The sequence below is a fragment of the Acinonyx jubatus genome, chromosome B3 (assembly GCF_027475565.1).
Source record: "Acinonyx jubatus isolate Ajub_Pintada_27869175 chromosome B3, VMU_Ajub_asm_v1.0, whole genome shotgun sequence".
Classification (NCBI taxonomy): domain Eukaryota; kingdom Metazoa; phylum Chordata; class Mammalia; order Carnivora; family Felidae; genus Acinonyx; species Acinonyx jubatus.
This window is the reverse complement of record NC_069386.1, coordinates 113,405,653-113,421,748: the sequence shown is the minus strand read 5'-3', so window position 1 is coordinate 113,421,748 and position 16,096 is coordinate 113,405,653. Positions and strand designations below refer to the sequence as shown.

General features: G+C 51.2%; 1 protein-coding gene across 3 annotated transcripts in view; it reads right to left on the bottom strand.

The window, feature by feature from the left end:
- Positions 1–16,096, bottom strand: part of SMOC1 (SPARC related modular calcium binding 1) — a 157,005-nt gene that overhangs the window by 16,476 nt on the left and 124,433 nt on the right. For all 3 annotated transcript variants that reach the window (XM_027066042.2, XM_027066041.2, XM_027066043.2), the window contains exons 8-10: positions 1,811–2,003; positions 1,167–1,249; positions 879–984 (exon numbers count right to left, since the gene is read on the bottom strand). In XM_027066042.2, coding sequence (XP_026921843.1) covers positions 879–984; positions 1,167–1,249; positions 1,811–2,003 — 382 coding nt within the window. The remainder of the gene's footprint in view (positions 1–878; positions 985–1,166; positions 1,250–1,810; positions 2,004–16,096) is intronic.

Below are 16,096 nucleotides of genomic sequence, written 5' to 3'. Positions count from 1 at the left end.
TTTCCTTTTCCTGGGGTGGTTTTCCTTCTTTCGCTGGCTAAGTCCTACTTGTCTTTCAAAACTCAGCTCAGCTATCACCTCCTCCAGGAAGCCTTTCTGATTCCTCCGGACTGAGTTAGCAAACCCTTTTCTGTTCTTCCACCGTATTCTGGCACTGACCACGCAATTTGCAAGTATCCCCACTAAGCTGCATACTTTGCAGACATGAACATGCCTCACATCCCTGGGTTCCTAGTCCTTAGACCAGTGCTTGTTCAACAGGTGCTAAATGTGTGGATGGGTGGATGGATACATGCGTGCATGCGTGCGTGCTCCAACCACTGACCTAATGGGCCCAACTAGTGAGGCCTGGGATGCTGGTCACTGGGGAGTGTGTGCATTTGAGCCTCACGTCAGGACTGCCTCAGCCAGCGTTATCAGCTGCTGAACTAAGTTGTATTTGGATATGGCGATGTCCAATCCCACTGCCCAGAGCCCTTGGGGTTCTCAGGAAGCCAAAAAGGCACATGATTCCTGCCTTCTCAGAAGAGAAGAAAAATCACCAAGTGCTGTGTACTCCCTCCCTGCCCTCACTGCCCGGTTACATGCCCCTCCCCCTTCCTGCTATTCAGCACTCTCACCCCAGTGCATCCACTCCTGAGGCTAAGGTGCTGGAAGTCTCTAGACATCCCTAAACTTGCCTGTAATCAGGTAACTAAAAGGCAGAGAAAAGCAATTCCCAAAGAACAGGGACGGGAGAGGGTGGGAAGACTTTTGGCAGAAGGCAGGACCAGTCCTTGCCCTACCCAACTCGTAGCCCCTCTCCCAGCCTCCTGAAGCATCCAGAAAGTCAGGCACCCACATCCCCGGCTGGGCCTGCATCCTGCTCACGTTCTCACCTCCCACCTCCAGTAGGCGCTGCTGAGTTAATGGCCTGCACCATGTCGGTGGTGAGGGCATCCAGGAGGCTGGTGATAAATTCCATTTTCTTCCCTTCTGGACACCCTGAAAGATAAAGTGAGATTTGAGGGCAGATCCCCGGGCCCCTGTGATGCCCCACCCAGCACCCCCATCTCCATCCTACAGAAGGGGAAGCAGAGCCAGAGGAGGGAGCTGCTTCTGCACCACAGGAGTTGGAAGAACAGAAAGAGGTGGGGGGACCAGCAAGGGGCAGCCTCTCCTCCCACCTGGCAGCTCCCTGTCCTTGAAGGGATCGTCCACCTCTGCACTCTTGGCCCTGGCGTCGCTCTCACAGCTGGGCATCACGTAGCTGGGAGGAGAGAGACACAGGGGCGGGTAAGGAGGGGCTGGGAACTGGTGCCACTGCCAGCCGCAACCACCCTGTTGTCACTAAGCCTGGAACTCCTGGGGCCAGCAGCAGAATGGCGCCTGTGCTGTCCAGCAGCCACCCGGCAATCCCAGTACCAATGTTTCCAGAGGCGTGTTCAGGCATGGCATGGCAACCACTCAAGCAGAGTGGCGCCTCAGTCACCTGAGGTCTGCACGCAGGATGTTTGGGATCCGCAGAACCTAGGGACTTGGGGCGATAACCTTCTCGCCGGTAAACTGGAGTTCGGGGAGGTTACCTCCTTTTCCGAGGTCACCCAGCGAAGAAGGGACAGAATTGTTACCGGAATCCGGGACCCAGGTCTTTCTACCAGGACCGAATCTGCCCAGGAGCAGAAATGTTCTCCTCGTGCCTTGATTCCCGCCGGGCCGGGCCGGTAAAGGAGGGAAACACGAGCGTAGACTAACAGGGAGCTGGGTCTCCTACCCCAGGGTCCCCCTAGGGGCAGGATGGGCTCGGGGGCGGGGGGCAGAGCGGGCTTACCGTGTGGAGGTCCCGGGCAGTGGGCGCCCTGTGTCGACTAGCACACACCAGCAGTAGCCAGTGGACTGGTGGCACTGCACTGGCTTGTAGAGGCCCCCGGGGGCGCACTCAGGGATGACGATGCCCTCCCGGGGATTCTGCCTGGCCTCTTCCAGGGCACTCTGCCTCTCCTGGTCACACGAATGGACCTTCTCTGCAAGAGAAGATGCAGCCTTTGGGGGCGCTCCCTCCCGTGGCTTCTCACCACTGCTTTTGGGGTAAGGATCCAGCCCGGCCCCCAAGGAACTGATGGCTGGTGAATCACCACGGAGAGCTGTGGCTCCCACACCGGCCCACGGTGGCGGGGGCTGGCTGCAGCCTCTCCACGGCCAGGGCTCATTAGCATTCACACCCAGTAGGTTCTACTGCACGCGCAACCAGCCGGCCCTGGACGGCAGGGCTGTTCCTCATCCGAATGGCAGTTTGCCCCCGGGGGTGGAATTTCCCCGACTGTTTTCAGAGTGGCTCCTGCTGATGCACTGTCTCCTGGCTCCTGGAGGTGCAGAAGCCTGGCCCCTGGGAGCTGACAAGCTGACGCCGGAACGCCTGTGTGTGCGGACGCTCTCCCGAGCCCAGACACAGCAGGACAGCGCCCCAGCCGCCAGCCTCGGAGAAGCGATGCTCAGTGCCCAAGAGGAGCAGAGACAGGGCCCATCCCCACTCCTTCTCAGGCTCCAACAGGAGGCTTGACAGGCCTGAGCCGATGACACAACACTGCCCCATCCAGCGGGAGAGAGAAACGCCCACAGGAAGCGTCCGCGCTCAGCGGCCTCCGGCAACGCGCGAAGGCGCCTTACAGCCAAACCCGGAGTCCCCGAACCGGGCCCAGGCTGTGTGCGGTGCCCCTCGCCAGGCAAGGCCGGCTTGGGGGGGCCTCAGCCCCACAAGGCCCCTGGCCTGAAAATTCCACCCAACAGTCTACCTGCCAGACTTCCCTTTCCTGTTGTGTTGTTGCTGCTGTGTTTTCTTTTGTCTTTTAATTATTAAACATAAATAGCACTGGGTTTCCTTTCTTAGTATAAAGAAAATTTTGAAAAACCCATGATCCCACCAAAGGTAAACACTACCTTTCCTAGACCTTTTCTTTTGCACATACAACATGAAAATACATATGTACACACCTACTTCGTTGTTTGGGTTGTTTTTTTTTTGTTTGTTTTTTTGTTTTTTTACAATAAAAGATATCACGTCATAAACCGAGTACTATTATTTCCTCTTGTCTATTTTTTTAAAAATGTTTATTTATTTTTGAGATGGAGACAGACAGCATGAACAGGGGAGGGTCAGAGAGAGGGAGACACAGAATCTGAAGCAGGCTCCAGGCTCTGAGCTGTCAGCACAGAGCCTGACGCGGGGCTCGAACTCACAGACCGTGAGATCACAACCTGAGCCGAAATCAGAAACTCAACCGACTGAGCTACCCAGGCGCCCCTCCTCTTGTCTATTTATTTACTTTATTATCTCTTTAACGAACACGAGTCTATAACTTTCCTCTTGAAGATGACAAGAATGGTCTTGAGCGACCCATGAAGTTTCACAGTGTATTATAAAAATACCATTCTTAGAGGGGCCACGGAGTGGCTCAGTCGCTTGGGCGACTGACTCTTGATATCTGCTCCGGCCATGATCTCACCGTTCTTGGGTTCAGAACCTGCACCGGGATCCACGCTGATGGTGTGGAGCCTGCTTGGGATTCTCTCTCTCTGCCCCTCCCTCACTCGTGCGCATGTGCACTCTCTCTCTCAAAATAAATAAACATTTAAAAAAATTTAAAAAATACCATTCTTAGAGCCAGGAAGTTGGTACCAGCAACCTGGAGATTCTTGCTGCTCACTGAACAGCACAAATGGTCCAAAAAACAGCAACTCAACTCTAAAGGAGCCAAACCTCTGAATTAAGGGCTCTGTGAACGATCGACAAATGAGCAGTACAGATGCTTGAATGAAGCAGGTGGACACAGAGATGCGAAGCAGCCCAAAGCAGTCTTAGAGAAAAGTCACACAACGGGGAAAAGATTCTTTGTCTCACTCCTAGGAGAAACGCTGAAAAGCAATAGCCTACTGAGTCTCATTGCAGGGAGAGGGGGATGTTTCCTTAGGGGCATAAAAATATCTAAGGGTCAGGAGGCAGCTATGCTAAGCACGTTCATTATTAAACTGTAACTCTGATTTTGGAGAATGAAAAAGAATACTACTGTTTTCATAATGTAAACACACACGCACACACACACACACAAAACTAAACAGGATCTCCTCGGCTGGAGGAACAGAAGTTTAAAACAGTTGACAGACTTTAGACTAGGGATTCTAAACCTGATTAGAACTACCACCAGGACAGCCTCTAGAGGCAGCTTAAGTAAGAGACATAAACTGGTTTATCATAGACATAAAGCTGGCTTGAAGATCCAGATTTTTGGCTTTGGCCCCTGGCTGGGATGGAGCCATGGCCCCTTTTAGGGATTACACAAGAGTTTCTCAATACCTCCCCCAACCCCAATTTGGTTACCTTATTTCCCGACCTCATATTTCATGCCACGGGAAAGGCGACAGAGAAGCAAAACCCAAAGAAAAACAGCTTTTTTACTGGCACCACGTTGGTGTAACAACCTCTGACAGAGGCTTTAAATTAAGGTCCTCCGGGCCAACATTCTAAAGCCATAAATCAGACGGAAAGGGAGAGGTGCAAAGAGAGTGGGGGGCAGAGCGAATGATAACCTGACTTCACACCGTCGGGGATCCTGGAACTGCAGAAATGTGGAGAGAAGCCATCTAAGAAGGTGGGACCCTGTGGTTTGGGGGCCGTCGGCAGACTTCTGGAAGCCCTTGAAGACTGTTCTGAAATGTTTCCAGCCGGTTCCCATAGAGGCTGCACTGAGTGGTATGGAGAATAGAAACCATACAAGTGATAAAGCTCGCTAATTTGGAAAAATGGGGGCTAGCGTGGAATTAGAGAGAAGGCCAAATGTAGGGTTTATTGCTTGTTTGCTTATTACTTTATGACAGGCCCTGAAAATTCCAGATGCTCCTCTAAGAAAAAGACAGGAGAGGTTTATAATAAATCACTAACCCTCTGTGAAGAGTACCCAGGGAATTTGTCTTCCAACAGAGAGAAAATCTCCCTTAAAACAGTCTTTATACTAACAGTCAAAGCAAATATTCATTGAGTATATGTGCCAGGTGACAAGACAGCTTGCTTAATCTCCTTCTGTGTGAGGTGGGCACCATTATTTTATGCCCATTTTGTAGACAAAGATGCTGAGCTTTGGAGGGATTCATGAATTTTCCCAAGTGCGCTCAGCCAGAGGGAAGAGAGCTGGGACCCCAGTCAAGGGCTTCTGACAGTCAAGCCTGTGTCTTGTGAAATTTTATACAGAGGTTACTGCCTCTAATCGGTTACCCTGGGAGAAAAATGCATTTCTTTTTAGTGTGAACCTCTTCCGGGTCAGTCACTTTGCAGACTACCCCAAATCTGCTGCATTTAAAACCAAGTGTGTAAAATCACATCCTTGCACAGGGACACAGCACAGCCTCTTCTGAACCTCTGATTGTTCTCGGCCTAAATACACTGCACATCTTGCACCCGAGGATTTTTGCCCACTTTGCTCTGGAACTGAAAACTTAAAGCCAAATTTGCCACTTGCCTGCCATCACAGAACAGCAAAATGAATACTAAGAGCTCGCACTCTATCTGAGTGTTTAGCATGTGCCAAGCTTGATACTGGGCACTTGACTTGTATTAACTCACTTCAAACTCATCACAAACCTGAAGACAGGGGTCACTATGACCCTCACCGAGCAGAAAAGGACCCAGGAACACAGGCGGACTGCATGGTTTCCTCAAGGTCATCCAACCGGAAAATGGCAGAGCTGGGGATCCAGCCCAGGGAGCCTGCCCCCGGGCTATGCTGTCCACTCTTCAATACCATCTCTCACTGCCACATGCTCATCTAATTTTTATTCTAACCCATATTTTTATTTTCCTTGGTGCGGCAGATGGTTAGAAAATGGTTCCAGTGAATCGCACCTCTCTGTATCTGCGCCCTCTTGCAGACCCCTCCACGTTGACTCTGATTCGCTTTGACGAATGGAAAGGGCAGGGGTGACAGTGTGTGACTTCCAGGACTAGGCCTTAAGGGGCCTTGCAGTTTCAACTTTCACCTTCCTGGAAGCTGCCCTGAGGCTACCATGTAAGGAAGCCAGTCCAGCCCACCGGAGGATGAAAAGCATATGAAAGAAAACAGGACTGACGCAGTCCCCAGCCAGCACCAACAGCCAGCTGTGTGACCTTGATCATCGAGGCCGCTCCCGCCCCATGGACCCTCCAGCTGGATGAGTCCAGGAGTGCGTTCAGACACAGCCAGTCAAGGAACCACCCAGCCAATGCACAGAAACATTCCAGCATCTATTGCTGGAACACCCAGTGCAGAAGTACGCCACACCCTTCAGCCAATCGATCACTATTAGATCGATCAATTGATTATTCCTCCAGTCAGTGCTTTTCCAGAAGTCATGAAAATATGAATCAGTAGGTACCAAGGGACATAAACTCATTCTGTGTCTGAGGACCCAGAAACCAGCCCCATCCTTAGGGTCACTGGCACCCTCTGCCCTTTTGGGTTACCTCCCAAATGAACCTTAAAATTCACCACTCTCAGTCTTCCCAGGTACCAAGAAGTCACCTTGCAGTAACGTAAGGCAAAGGGTCTACTTCAAGGATCTCTTCTTGACCCTCGGTTCAGAGAGGGAGCTCCCCAGAAGGAAACGCCCCCTGCTCTAGAACATTCCATCTCTGCTTAACGAAGTTCAGGGAAGGATGACAACATCACAAGTTCTGGCCTGATGGTGATGAGAAGGACCAGGTCCATCGGCAAACACTTGCAAGGCGTAATCAGCAGCACAGAGGAGCAGTCAGGGCTGTCCAGGGGACATGCGGATACATGACACATTGTCACACAGTCATGTGCCCCACCCCTACAATCCTACCCCAGGAGGGTACGGAGCAGAGATGAGAGCCAGGTCACTCCCCACCCGGCAATGGGTGCTCTGAGTCTCACAAACGTCTGACTGCCTGAGAGAAGAAATACAACAGAACGGTATCCCGTAGAAGACATGAGGACACGGTCAGGCCCTTGTCACCAGAAAACACACAGCCCTCTCTGTCACCATGTATACTCGCACCACAGCAAAGCAGGCCTGAAGCAGGGAGGGAGTGGCAGGGAGGGGTAGAGGAGAGGGAAAGACTAGGCTGAACCAGACAAACCTAAACTCTGTCTGCAGGCCCAGGGCATGGGTTCTTTGTGTCCAGCCAAGACAGGATAAGCATGGAGAACCACTCTGTCTGCTTCGGCTGGCCCCTGCCCCTGTGCTTCTCAATTACTCGTGGTAATGAGGAGCAAAGGAGAGCGCGGACAACCTAAATCCTCGGCTAATCCCCAGTCCTGATTTTAGCCCAGAGTTTATCCTTTTGTCCTGGGAACTTTTTCTCCCTTATCATTTTTTTTTCTTTTTTTCTTCTTTACTTTTTTCCTTTTTAAACAAAAATGGCCAACAAACATAAACATTAGAAGATTCAAGTTTCAGGTCCTTGGGCTGGGCTTTCTCTCCGGTTGCTGCCTTCCAGAAGAGGAGCTGCTAAAGAAAGAGACAGACAGCAAAGCTAAGACACTGGGTAACCTGAGTCAGCAGGGATCCGTGAGCCAGTCACAATGTGGACTCTTTGGAGAAAGAGCAGGGGTGACGGAGGCAGTAGGAAGAAGGCAGAGATCGGGCAGGTCAGTAGCATTCAGGGTTCTACAGAGTCACGGAACCAAGGACAGACCTACATCTACATCTCTATCTGTATCCGGATATCTAGATCTGTCTACATTTAGAGCCACCTATCTATATATGTGTGTATATTCATCCGTATATAGATATAGACAGATGTAGATACAGAGAGAGAAAGCGGAAGAGGCAGAGAGATATTTATTTTAAGGCATTGGCTCACACGATCATGGGGACCTGGCAAGTGTGAAATCCGCAGGGCAGGCTAGAAATTCAAGTAGGAGTAATGGTACAATCTTGAGTCCAAAATCAATAGGTCAGGCCAGGAGGCTGGAAACTCAGGCAGGATTTCTATGCTACAGTCTGGAGGCAAAATCCTTTGTTCAAGAAATCTCAGTTTTTGCTTTTAAGACCTTCAACTGATTGGATGAGGCCCACCCATGTTATGGAGGGTCATCTGCTTTACTTAAAGTCAACTGATTGCAAATGTTCATCTCATCTAAAAAATAACTTTGCAGCAACATCCACACGAGTGTAGGAACTAGTCTACTAGTGTAGAAACTGGGCACTGCAGCCTAGTCACGTTCACCTACAAAATGAACCATCATGACGTCCATATGAAAAATGAGAGTAAGAAAAAAACCCCAATCTTACAGAAAACCACACCAAGAAGGGCCATGGGCCATAGAAATGTGCACTGGGAAGGTGCCTTGATGAACAATGCAGTATTCATGGAGAAAGAACCAGAAGCTCTCCTCCCAGGGGAGGTGCAGTTGCTAATTAAGGGCAGCTGCTCAGGGCGTCCTGACGGAGGGCTGCTGATCTGAGAGAAAAGGAAGTGGGAAGCTGATGGAGTGGAGGGCAGTGTCCTGGGAGAGGACGGGGCTCCTGGAGTCTCGGACCTAACGTGGGATCCTGAGAGACCCACGAGATGAGGGCACACAGAGAGGATGCAGAGGAGGTCAGGGGCCCCCGTGGACACAATTCCTCCCAACGTCGTACTGGCTGTGTGCTGGCACCATGTCACGCTATGGAGAGGTCAGAAAAGTTCTGGAAGACATAGCAAGAAGGAAGAACCAGTCCTGAGATCTTAACCTATCCTTACCCCAGGCATTCCTCCATTCCTGGAACTTTCCCTGAGGGCCCCAAGCTTGAGCGCAGTCTCCCTGTGCTGAGTCTAGGACTGAGGATGCCTCCCGTAGCCCTTACCCTTGGGGCTGTGACTTGCCAGCTCTGTACGTTCCCGAGAGCGAGGCCTAATGGCAGCCTTTCTCCCCCCTTCCTCATCCCCACCCCCGGCCCCCAGCTCCTCCTTCGTAGCAGAGCCATGGAGTCTCCATTTAAAGGACACATAAAGAGGATTTCGTCCAGGAGCCCCCGTACTGCTGGAATCCCTGCAATGCACTCTCCAGCCGCGGAATTCTGCTCCAGCCTGACATTTCAGAGACGGGGCCACCCATTGTTGAGTAAATGCCCAACGGTGGGGATGAGACCACAGAGGCTGAGAAGAGAATGCCTGTCCCCTTGATTCATCCTGGAAAATGCTACACTCAACCCTCAGACTATCAAGCATTGGATTTTCTTGGGGGGGAACAAATCAGCAAGAGGTTACCCGCCTGGAAAGTGAGAGGAACTTATTTATGCTTCGCTGCGAAAGGAACCGTCCCACCAGGCCAAGAACATTAAGGAAAACACTAGCGTGGTGTCGCCTGCAATTATCCTGAAACCCCTTCAAACACCGCACGCCCACCTAGCCTCTTATCAAAAATGAATGAAATGCTGAATGATAACCCAAAATAACAAACTGTGCTGTGAAAAACAACCTTTCCTCAATCACAACATGAAATTCCAGAGGCGGAAGAAATCGCGTGGCTCCTGCCTCGGGCTTCTCTGAGTCAGCATGTGAGGGTGGGAGTCGTGTGCGCTGCCGAGGAGGGGACCGCAGACACGAGAGGAGGGGCAGGTGGGCCCAGGTCCGAAGGCACTGACCTTCCTGGTGTTGAAGGGCCAGAGATGTGGTCTCCGGGGGAGGAGATGCCGCTGGAGCCCATACTCTTCAGGAGAGATTTATGGAACGTCATGGAACAGGCCCTTTTTTGTTGACTCGGCCACACAGCGTTTTAGCACCTATGGTTTCAAGCCAACTATGTGAAGAAGTTATTTTTCTTACTTGTAGACTTCGCACTTTTTCACAGGAAGGGCCAAGCAGCCCCCCGGGGGACCATTCTTCCAAGCATCGTGTGCTGGGCTGGCTCCACCCTTCCACCGTGGACCCTTGCATCACACCCCACACTGACCTGCCATGTGGCCATCGCCAGTTCCCGAGTCTGAGTCATCCAGGGACCTAAGCACCCTCTGGAGGGGAGGGGGACGCGCAGAACTATCGCCCAGGGCTCCCGTCAGAACAGAGGACAGACCAGAGGCCTAGAAAAGGACAAGCCCAGAGGAGAGGCCCAGGCGAGAAGCAGCAGACTCACTGACAAACAGAATTGAGTCAAACCCCTAAAACCGTGTTCAGGTGTGTATCAAGTAGAGGTGGGAGTGGGGAGAACAGAAACCAAATAGGCACAAATTTAAAATAGTCACCTCTTCCACTGGAATGGGTGCCCCCATCTCTGTAATCTAAAGGCCATTTTCCCCATGGAGTGGGCGGCCAAAGGAAGTAAAAATGATATCATCACCCAATCTTAACCTGCAGAGGGACTTTGGACCCCTTCTCTGGAGGAGGGCACCCCTTCTGAAGGACTCACTGGCCAAGAGATGCTCTTTAGCTCTGGCCCGTTAGAAGTGACGGTGGCATTAATCCTCAGCGGGTCAGCCGTTCCCAAATGCCAGAGGGAACACAGGGCAGTCAGAGGAGCCAGTGTGGGGACACCCGGGCTTCTTGGCAAGGCTGAAAGCGAGAGCAAGGGCCTAGAACTCCCATCCTGCACACGTCACCAGGGCCTGGCACATAGAAGGCTCCATCGCCATTTCATGGGAGTCAACAACGGCTGTAACAGATGCAGTGCAGCATGGTGGCCAAGGGCATGGGCTCTGGGGTCAGATGGACCAGCCTCTACCACGTGTTATCTCTGTGACCTTGGGCAGTTTCCTTCAGCTCTCTAAGTCCCAGCTTCCTTACCTGGGAAAATAGGGTAACGATAGCGATCTCACAGGGTCACTGTGAGGCTGTGATGAAATAGTGTATGTCAAGCATCTCACCTGGTCCCAGAGTCAGTTGATAAATGGCCTAAGGTCCTAGCTGGTGTAAGGGAGCAGTGTCCTCAGCCAATGTGGAGGGAACCTGGGCTTCCTGACCCATCCTCGTGAATAACTAGTCTCTGCAGTTAGCCTTCAGGGATGGATCAAGGGTGAGTAGTGGGCACAGTCTTCCCCAATGCAGGCAATAAAGGGGCACGCTGGCTGTAGGCAAACTAAAAAATATAATAATAGAACTAAGAATCAGTCTGCCTTTTATGATCGCCATCCCAGCAACTCAAAACAGTATCAGTGACGGAACATTTCCCTCCACTGGAGTGGAGGGCACCACTGCCCCCCTCCCTCTGGGACCCCATTGCTCGACAGTTGGCTCCTTCCTTAGACACCCCTTGTATTTCTTCCCCTTAGCACCAGGCAGAGGCCTTGGCACACAGCAGTTGTTGATGGGCCTGTGACCCTGAACAAGGCCCTCAACCAGCCTGAGCTCCTTTCTGTCATTTAAAATGAAGCGGGGGGTGGGGCACCTGGGTGGCTCAGTCAGTGAAGTGGCTGACTTTGTCTCAGGTCATGATCTCACGGTTCATGAGTTCGAGCCCCGCACTGGGCTCTGTGCTGACAGCTCAGAGCCTGGAGCCTGCTTCGGATTCTCTCTCTGTCCCTTCCCCATTCACGTTCTGTCTCTCTCTCTCTCTCTCTCTCTCTCTCTCTCAAAAATAAATAAACATTAAAAAGTAATAATAAAAAGATACGCTCTCTTGGCCCACAATTTTATAATTAGGCAACATCGGGTGCAGGTCCCCACAGCTCAACTGCCTGATCGACATTCAGTCTCCCATGTCCCAGTGAACCCAAGCACCAGGAAGGGGTTAAGTGAGGGGCACTGTTGGGGCTTTCAGGTTCTCCTTTGCACCACTCAGCCCCCTCAGGGTCACGCTGCGTGGCCTGACCTGCTGTGGCTCAGAGGCCCCGTCTCCAGAACAAAAGTAACCGTGCCCGTCCCACATGCCTGACACTGGCTGAGGGCACCTACTCACGCGGGTGTTTGCAGTAGGCTCTGTAAATAGGGCGTGTTGCTGGGATGAAATGTCGTGGGTGAGGACGTGTAAGGGAAAATTACAAACCAGCCAGCCTGTCTAAATAATTTCTCTCTGTGGAACCCAAAATGGCCAGGCATGGCTCACCATTGTCGGAAGCAGTGACCTCTGCCTTCCCACGCAGAAGAAACTGAGGAGTGGAGGAAAACAAGATATAAATTCTATGGAAGATATTTCTTTGAGAATGGATTGTCCCAATATAGCATATAGGCACTTTTTTTTTTTTAACTTTTCCCCCAAAGCATCACTGACTCATATCCCTTCAAATTTTAGAAAAGGCTCCATCTCAACTGCCTCATGCCATTCCGGGAGCTCATATGACCCTTCCACCAAAAAGAATGTGAAATGCTTCCCAGTGGTTTTGCAATGACATGTACTGAGAAGGGGCAAGCTGTCTTCTTTCTAGTTTTGCTCAGTAACTTCATTGACCTTGATCTGACAAGCTCTGTCCTTTAAGGGCAAGAGCTAGCAAATCAAACTTCAGGCGAGACAGGAAGGAGGGAGCCCATGCCGGGGGGTGGGGAGTGGTGATGGGAGAGATAGCCTTTGTCAAATAAAGTATCATAACTTCACCCTTCATCTCCTGAAACACTAACGCATGAGTGCGCTTATAAGATATGTACCCTGACTTCTTCCAAAGCCATTTTACAAATAAACACAGAATGAGGATCCTCACACAGGGAAGAGATGGTATTTGACTTCTAGTAAACTGGAAGGAGCCAATTACAATACCTCAGCAGGACCTCTGGGTTCAGGTTTTCAGCAGCAGAGGCCAAAAGGAAAACGCTGGGGCGCATGGTTTTGCTATCAACACCAAAAAGCATACAGACTCACCTACAGAAAAAAACCTTTGCTGTTCGAGCAAGTCCCAGATAGATGCTGGTCATACTTCCACCCAGCACCCTTCTGTCTGAAGCAGATGCGGGGGGTGAGGGAACAAGACAGGGAAAGCTAATTTGAAAACAGGGCAGTAATATACTGTGGGGCTGGGCTCTCTAGGGCCTGCAAACGTGTTTATGTCTCCTCTCTGCAAAGGGAAAGCTTGAGAAAGGCCTTTGTTGCTATGGAGAGAGCCATAGGGATGACCACCCTTCCCTGTCCCCAGCTCCCTTCTACTGGCCGTGAGTGGCCAAGACACCTGCAGAAGATAGATGGGCAGACATCCAGGAGGCCAGTGATAGAAATAAACATCAAGGGTTTGTTTTTATACAGATACTTTAAATGCTCACAAGCCCAGACCCGTCCTCGGCTGCTAACGTTAGCGGATTACTCATTCTTCCTTCCAATCACGTCATGTGCAAGGTTCCAGGTGGCTGTGGGGTATTTGCTCACAACGGCTACCGCTGGTTTCCCTGAGAGCTGTTTATTTTTCCAGGCCTCAGGTCATTACATCACCCCGCGGTTTCTGGGCAGGCCAAGAGTGCTGGTTTGGGGGGGTGGGGGATCCGGCCGGGAGGTGCAATTGCCTCAGTGACCCCACATCCCAGTCACAGCAGCTGTCCCGGCAGGAGCTTCCTGGCGAGGAAGGAGCAATCCCAAATGCAGCCAAGGGGACCACAGCAGGCCCAGAGGAGCAATGCTCTGACGCTGACACCGGCAGGTAAGGGTCAGGGGGCTGCAAATCCCTTACCTAGGACATGGATGGTGAGTTAGGCAAACGCTCCCACGTAGGAGGAGACAGGGTCGTTTTCATGACAAAACTTACAAGAAACGCATTTCCACCCTGTGTCCCTGCTGACAGCTCTGTCTCCCGGAGACAGAGTTTCCACAAGACGCTGCCTTCGGGGACACCCGGAAGGAAGCTGTGCGGGACAAAGAGGCAAGGGAGGAAAAGCGAGTCCTTCTGGATTTCACCCACAGTGCCAGGTTCTAGGGCCTTCCTGAAATCCCAGATGACATCGTGAAAGAAGTTAACTAGGAAAGGTGGCAATAAAGGAAAGAAACAGATGGACAAGGAAGAAGGGAAGTCAAATGACTCCACCAGTGGCCCCGAGAGCTAGCCACGTAGGGGCAGAGGGAAAGGGCCTATGTGCCTTGAGGGCATTGCTATGCTGCTCCAAGAGAAGAGTTAAGGCTCACACGACCATACGTCCTGAGAGTATTTTCCCAGGCCAGAAAGCACAGAATTTTGTCATACTGGGGAATGGGGGTGGGGGTGGGGGGTGGAAATCAAGAGGGAGAGAGACTTTTGTAAATCACAGCTGTACGACAGTGTCTGCACCCAGTAAAATTAGAAGCCGTGGGATATGGCGTATGGGACGGAGAATGAGACAGCCTAGTTTTCGTCATTTCGTTAATCTCTCCGCTCTTTCCTATAAAAATGCAGATGACTAAAAAGACTTTTAAGTTCTAGTTATATCAAGAAATGCCTTAGTAGCTAGCCTCTGATACCAAAAACTCCGCAAGAGTTCATATTTTCTTACAAAAGCAGAACAGAGTCTCTGGCCAACACTCATATGTGGGAAGACACCTGCTCTCAGGTTCTAGGGTGTCGGCTGGCCAGGTACGTCGTCCTCCTGAAAGTGGGAGAGCTCCTGGTGCAGCGGAGACAAGGATCCGAGAGAGAAGTCTGAAGAGGCAAACCCGTCAACGCTGAGGCTGCCAAGTACTCAACAGGCGACACTGACCATGGTGAACACAAGACAAAGCCTTAAAAACAAGGATCGACACCTCCAGGAGGAGAGAAGGAGACAGGATAAGTCTGCAGGCGTATGCGTCATGTTATTGCAAAGCTTCAGCTGCCCCGTGGAACCTTTCCAACATCAACAGTCCCCAGGCCAGAAAACAAACCTGGCGTCACAGGGTCTGAGTGTGAAAGACGGATGTTTGGGGTGTAGAGGGAACTGGGATGGCCTTCTTGCCTCCGAGAGCGAGTGGGAAGAGCTCTCACCTAGACTGGCTTCTGAGGCCCACTTCACCCTCCCCAGAGGTGGGGGCTGAAGCTCACCTAACCCAGAATCTTCTGGCAAACTCTGACGGGAAACCTGCCTCAGGGGCTTGACCCAGAGGCTCCAGTCCATAGCAGAGCCAGCACCCCAGACATGAGTTATCATTAAGGTAGATCTGACTTCTCAACAAACCAAATGGAATAGCATGACCGGTGGCTAGCAGAGAAGCCGTTATTTTTTAAATTGTTTATGACACACCTACTATGTGTTAGGCATTTCATATATTGTTGAATCCTCAGAAAAACCCTGCAAGGCGCTAATAACTTTGTTTCACGTACGAACTTTCTCGAGGTCACTTAGCTCTCACGGGAAGCTAGCACTGGAAGCCAGGTCTGTGCTATCCCATTTATTTACATATTGTCTATGGCCGTTTTTGTGCTGCGACAGTAGAGTTGAATAGGTGACAGATTGTCTGGCCTGCAAAACCTAAAATGTTTACTATCTGGCTGACCCTTTACAGGAAGCAGTTTGCTGGCCTTTGGCATATAGGAATGAAATAGAAGCATTTGGATGGGAATGTGTGCCTGGGGGGTGTCTTTTTTGTGGTTTTTGGCCCCTCTCATAGACCAGGCAGAAGGAAGGGCCATACCTCCTGAGATGTTTCCCAACATGCCCAGGGAAGCCTGACTCAGCCCAGGAGCTCTGGGCAGCTTACGTAGCCCTGCCCAGCACCCCCACCCCCCAACATGAACCTTTGCCAAGCGTTAACATTCTGTTCTAGTGCACACTCTCACAAGTGAGAGGTCTGACTTTTGTGGGCAAGGGTAGGGGCTCATTTGTACGTAGAAGGTGGTAAACCTTGTAATGGCAACAGCATGGGCTTTGGTATGGGACAAACCTACAGACCTGGCCTGGGCTGAGTCAGGCTTCCCTGGGCACGCTGGGAAACATCTCAGGAGGCATGGCCCTTCCTTCTGCCTGGTCTATGAGAGGGGCCAAAAACCACAAAAAAGACACCCCCCCAGGCACACATTCGCATCCAAATGCTTCTATTTCATTCCCATATGCCAAAGGCCAGCAAACTGTTTTCTGTCACTTCCAGTGAGGTACCACAGGCACCAAAACCACCTCTCTTTGACTTATATTTGCCTGACAGCAAGAGGGGAGGCGGGAAAAGGTGCTGCAAAGAAGCTTTTGCTCACAATGACAGTCACAAATTCTTTCCTGATTGAGAGATTCTCGCGGTAAGCAGTATCATTAATATTTCCATTGTTCCCTACCTACCATGATGATGAGAATAAC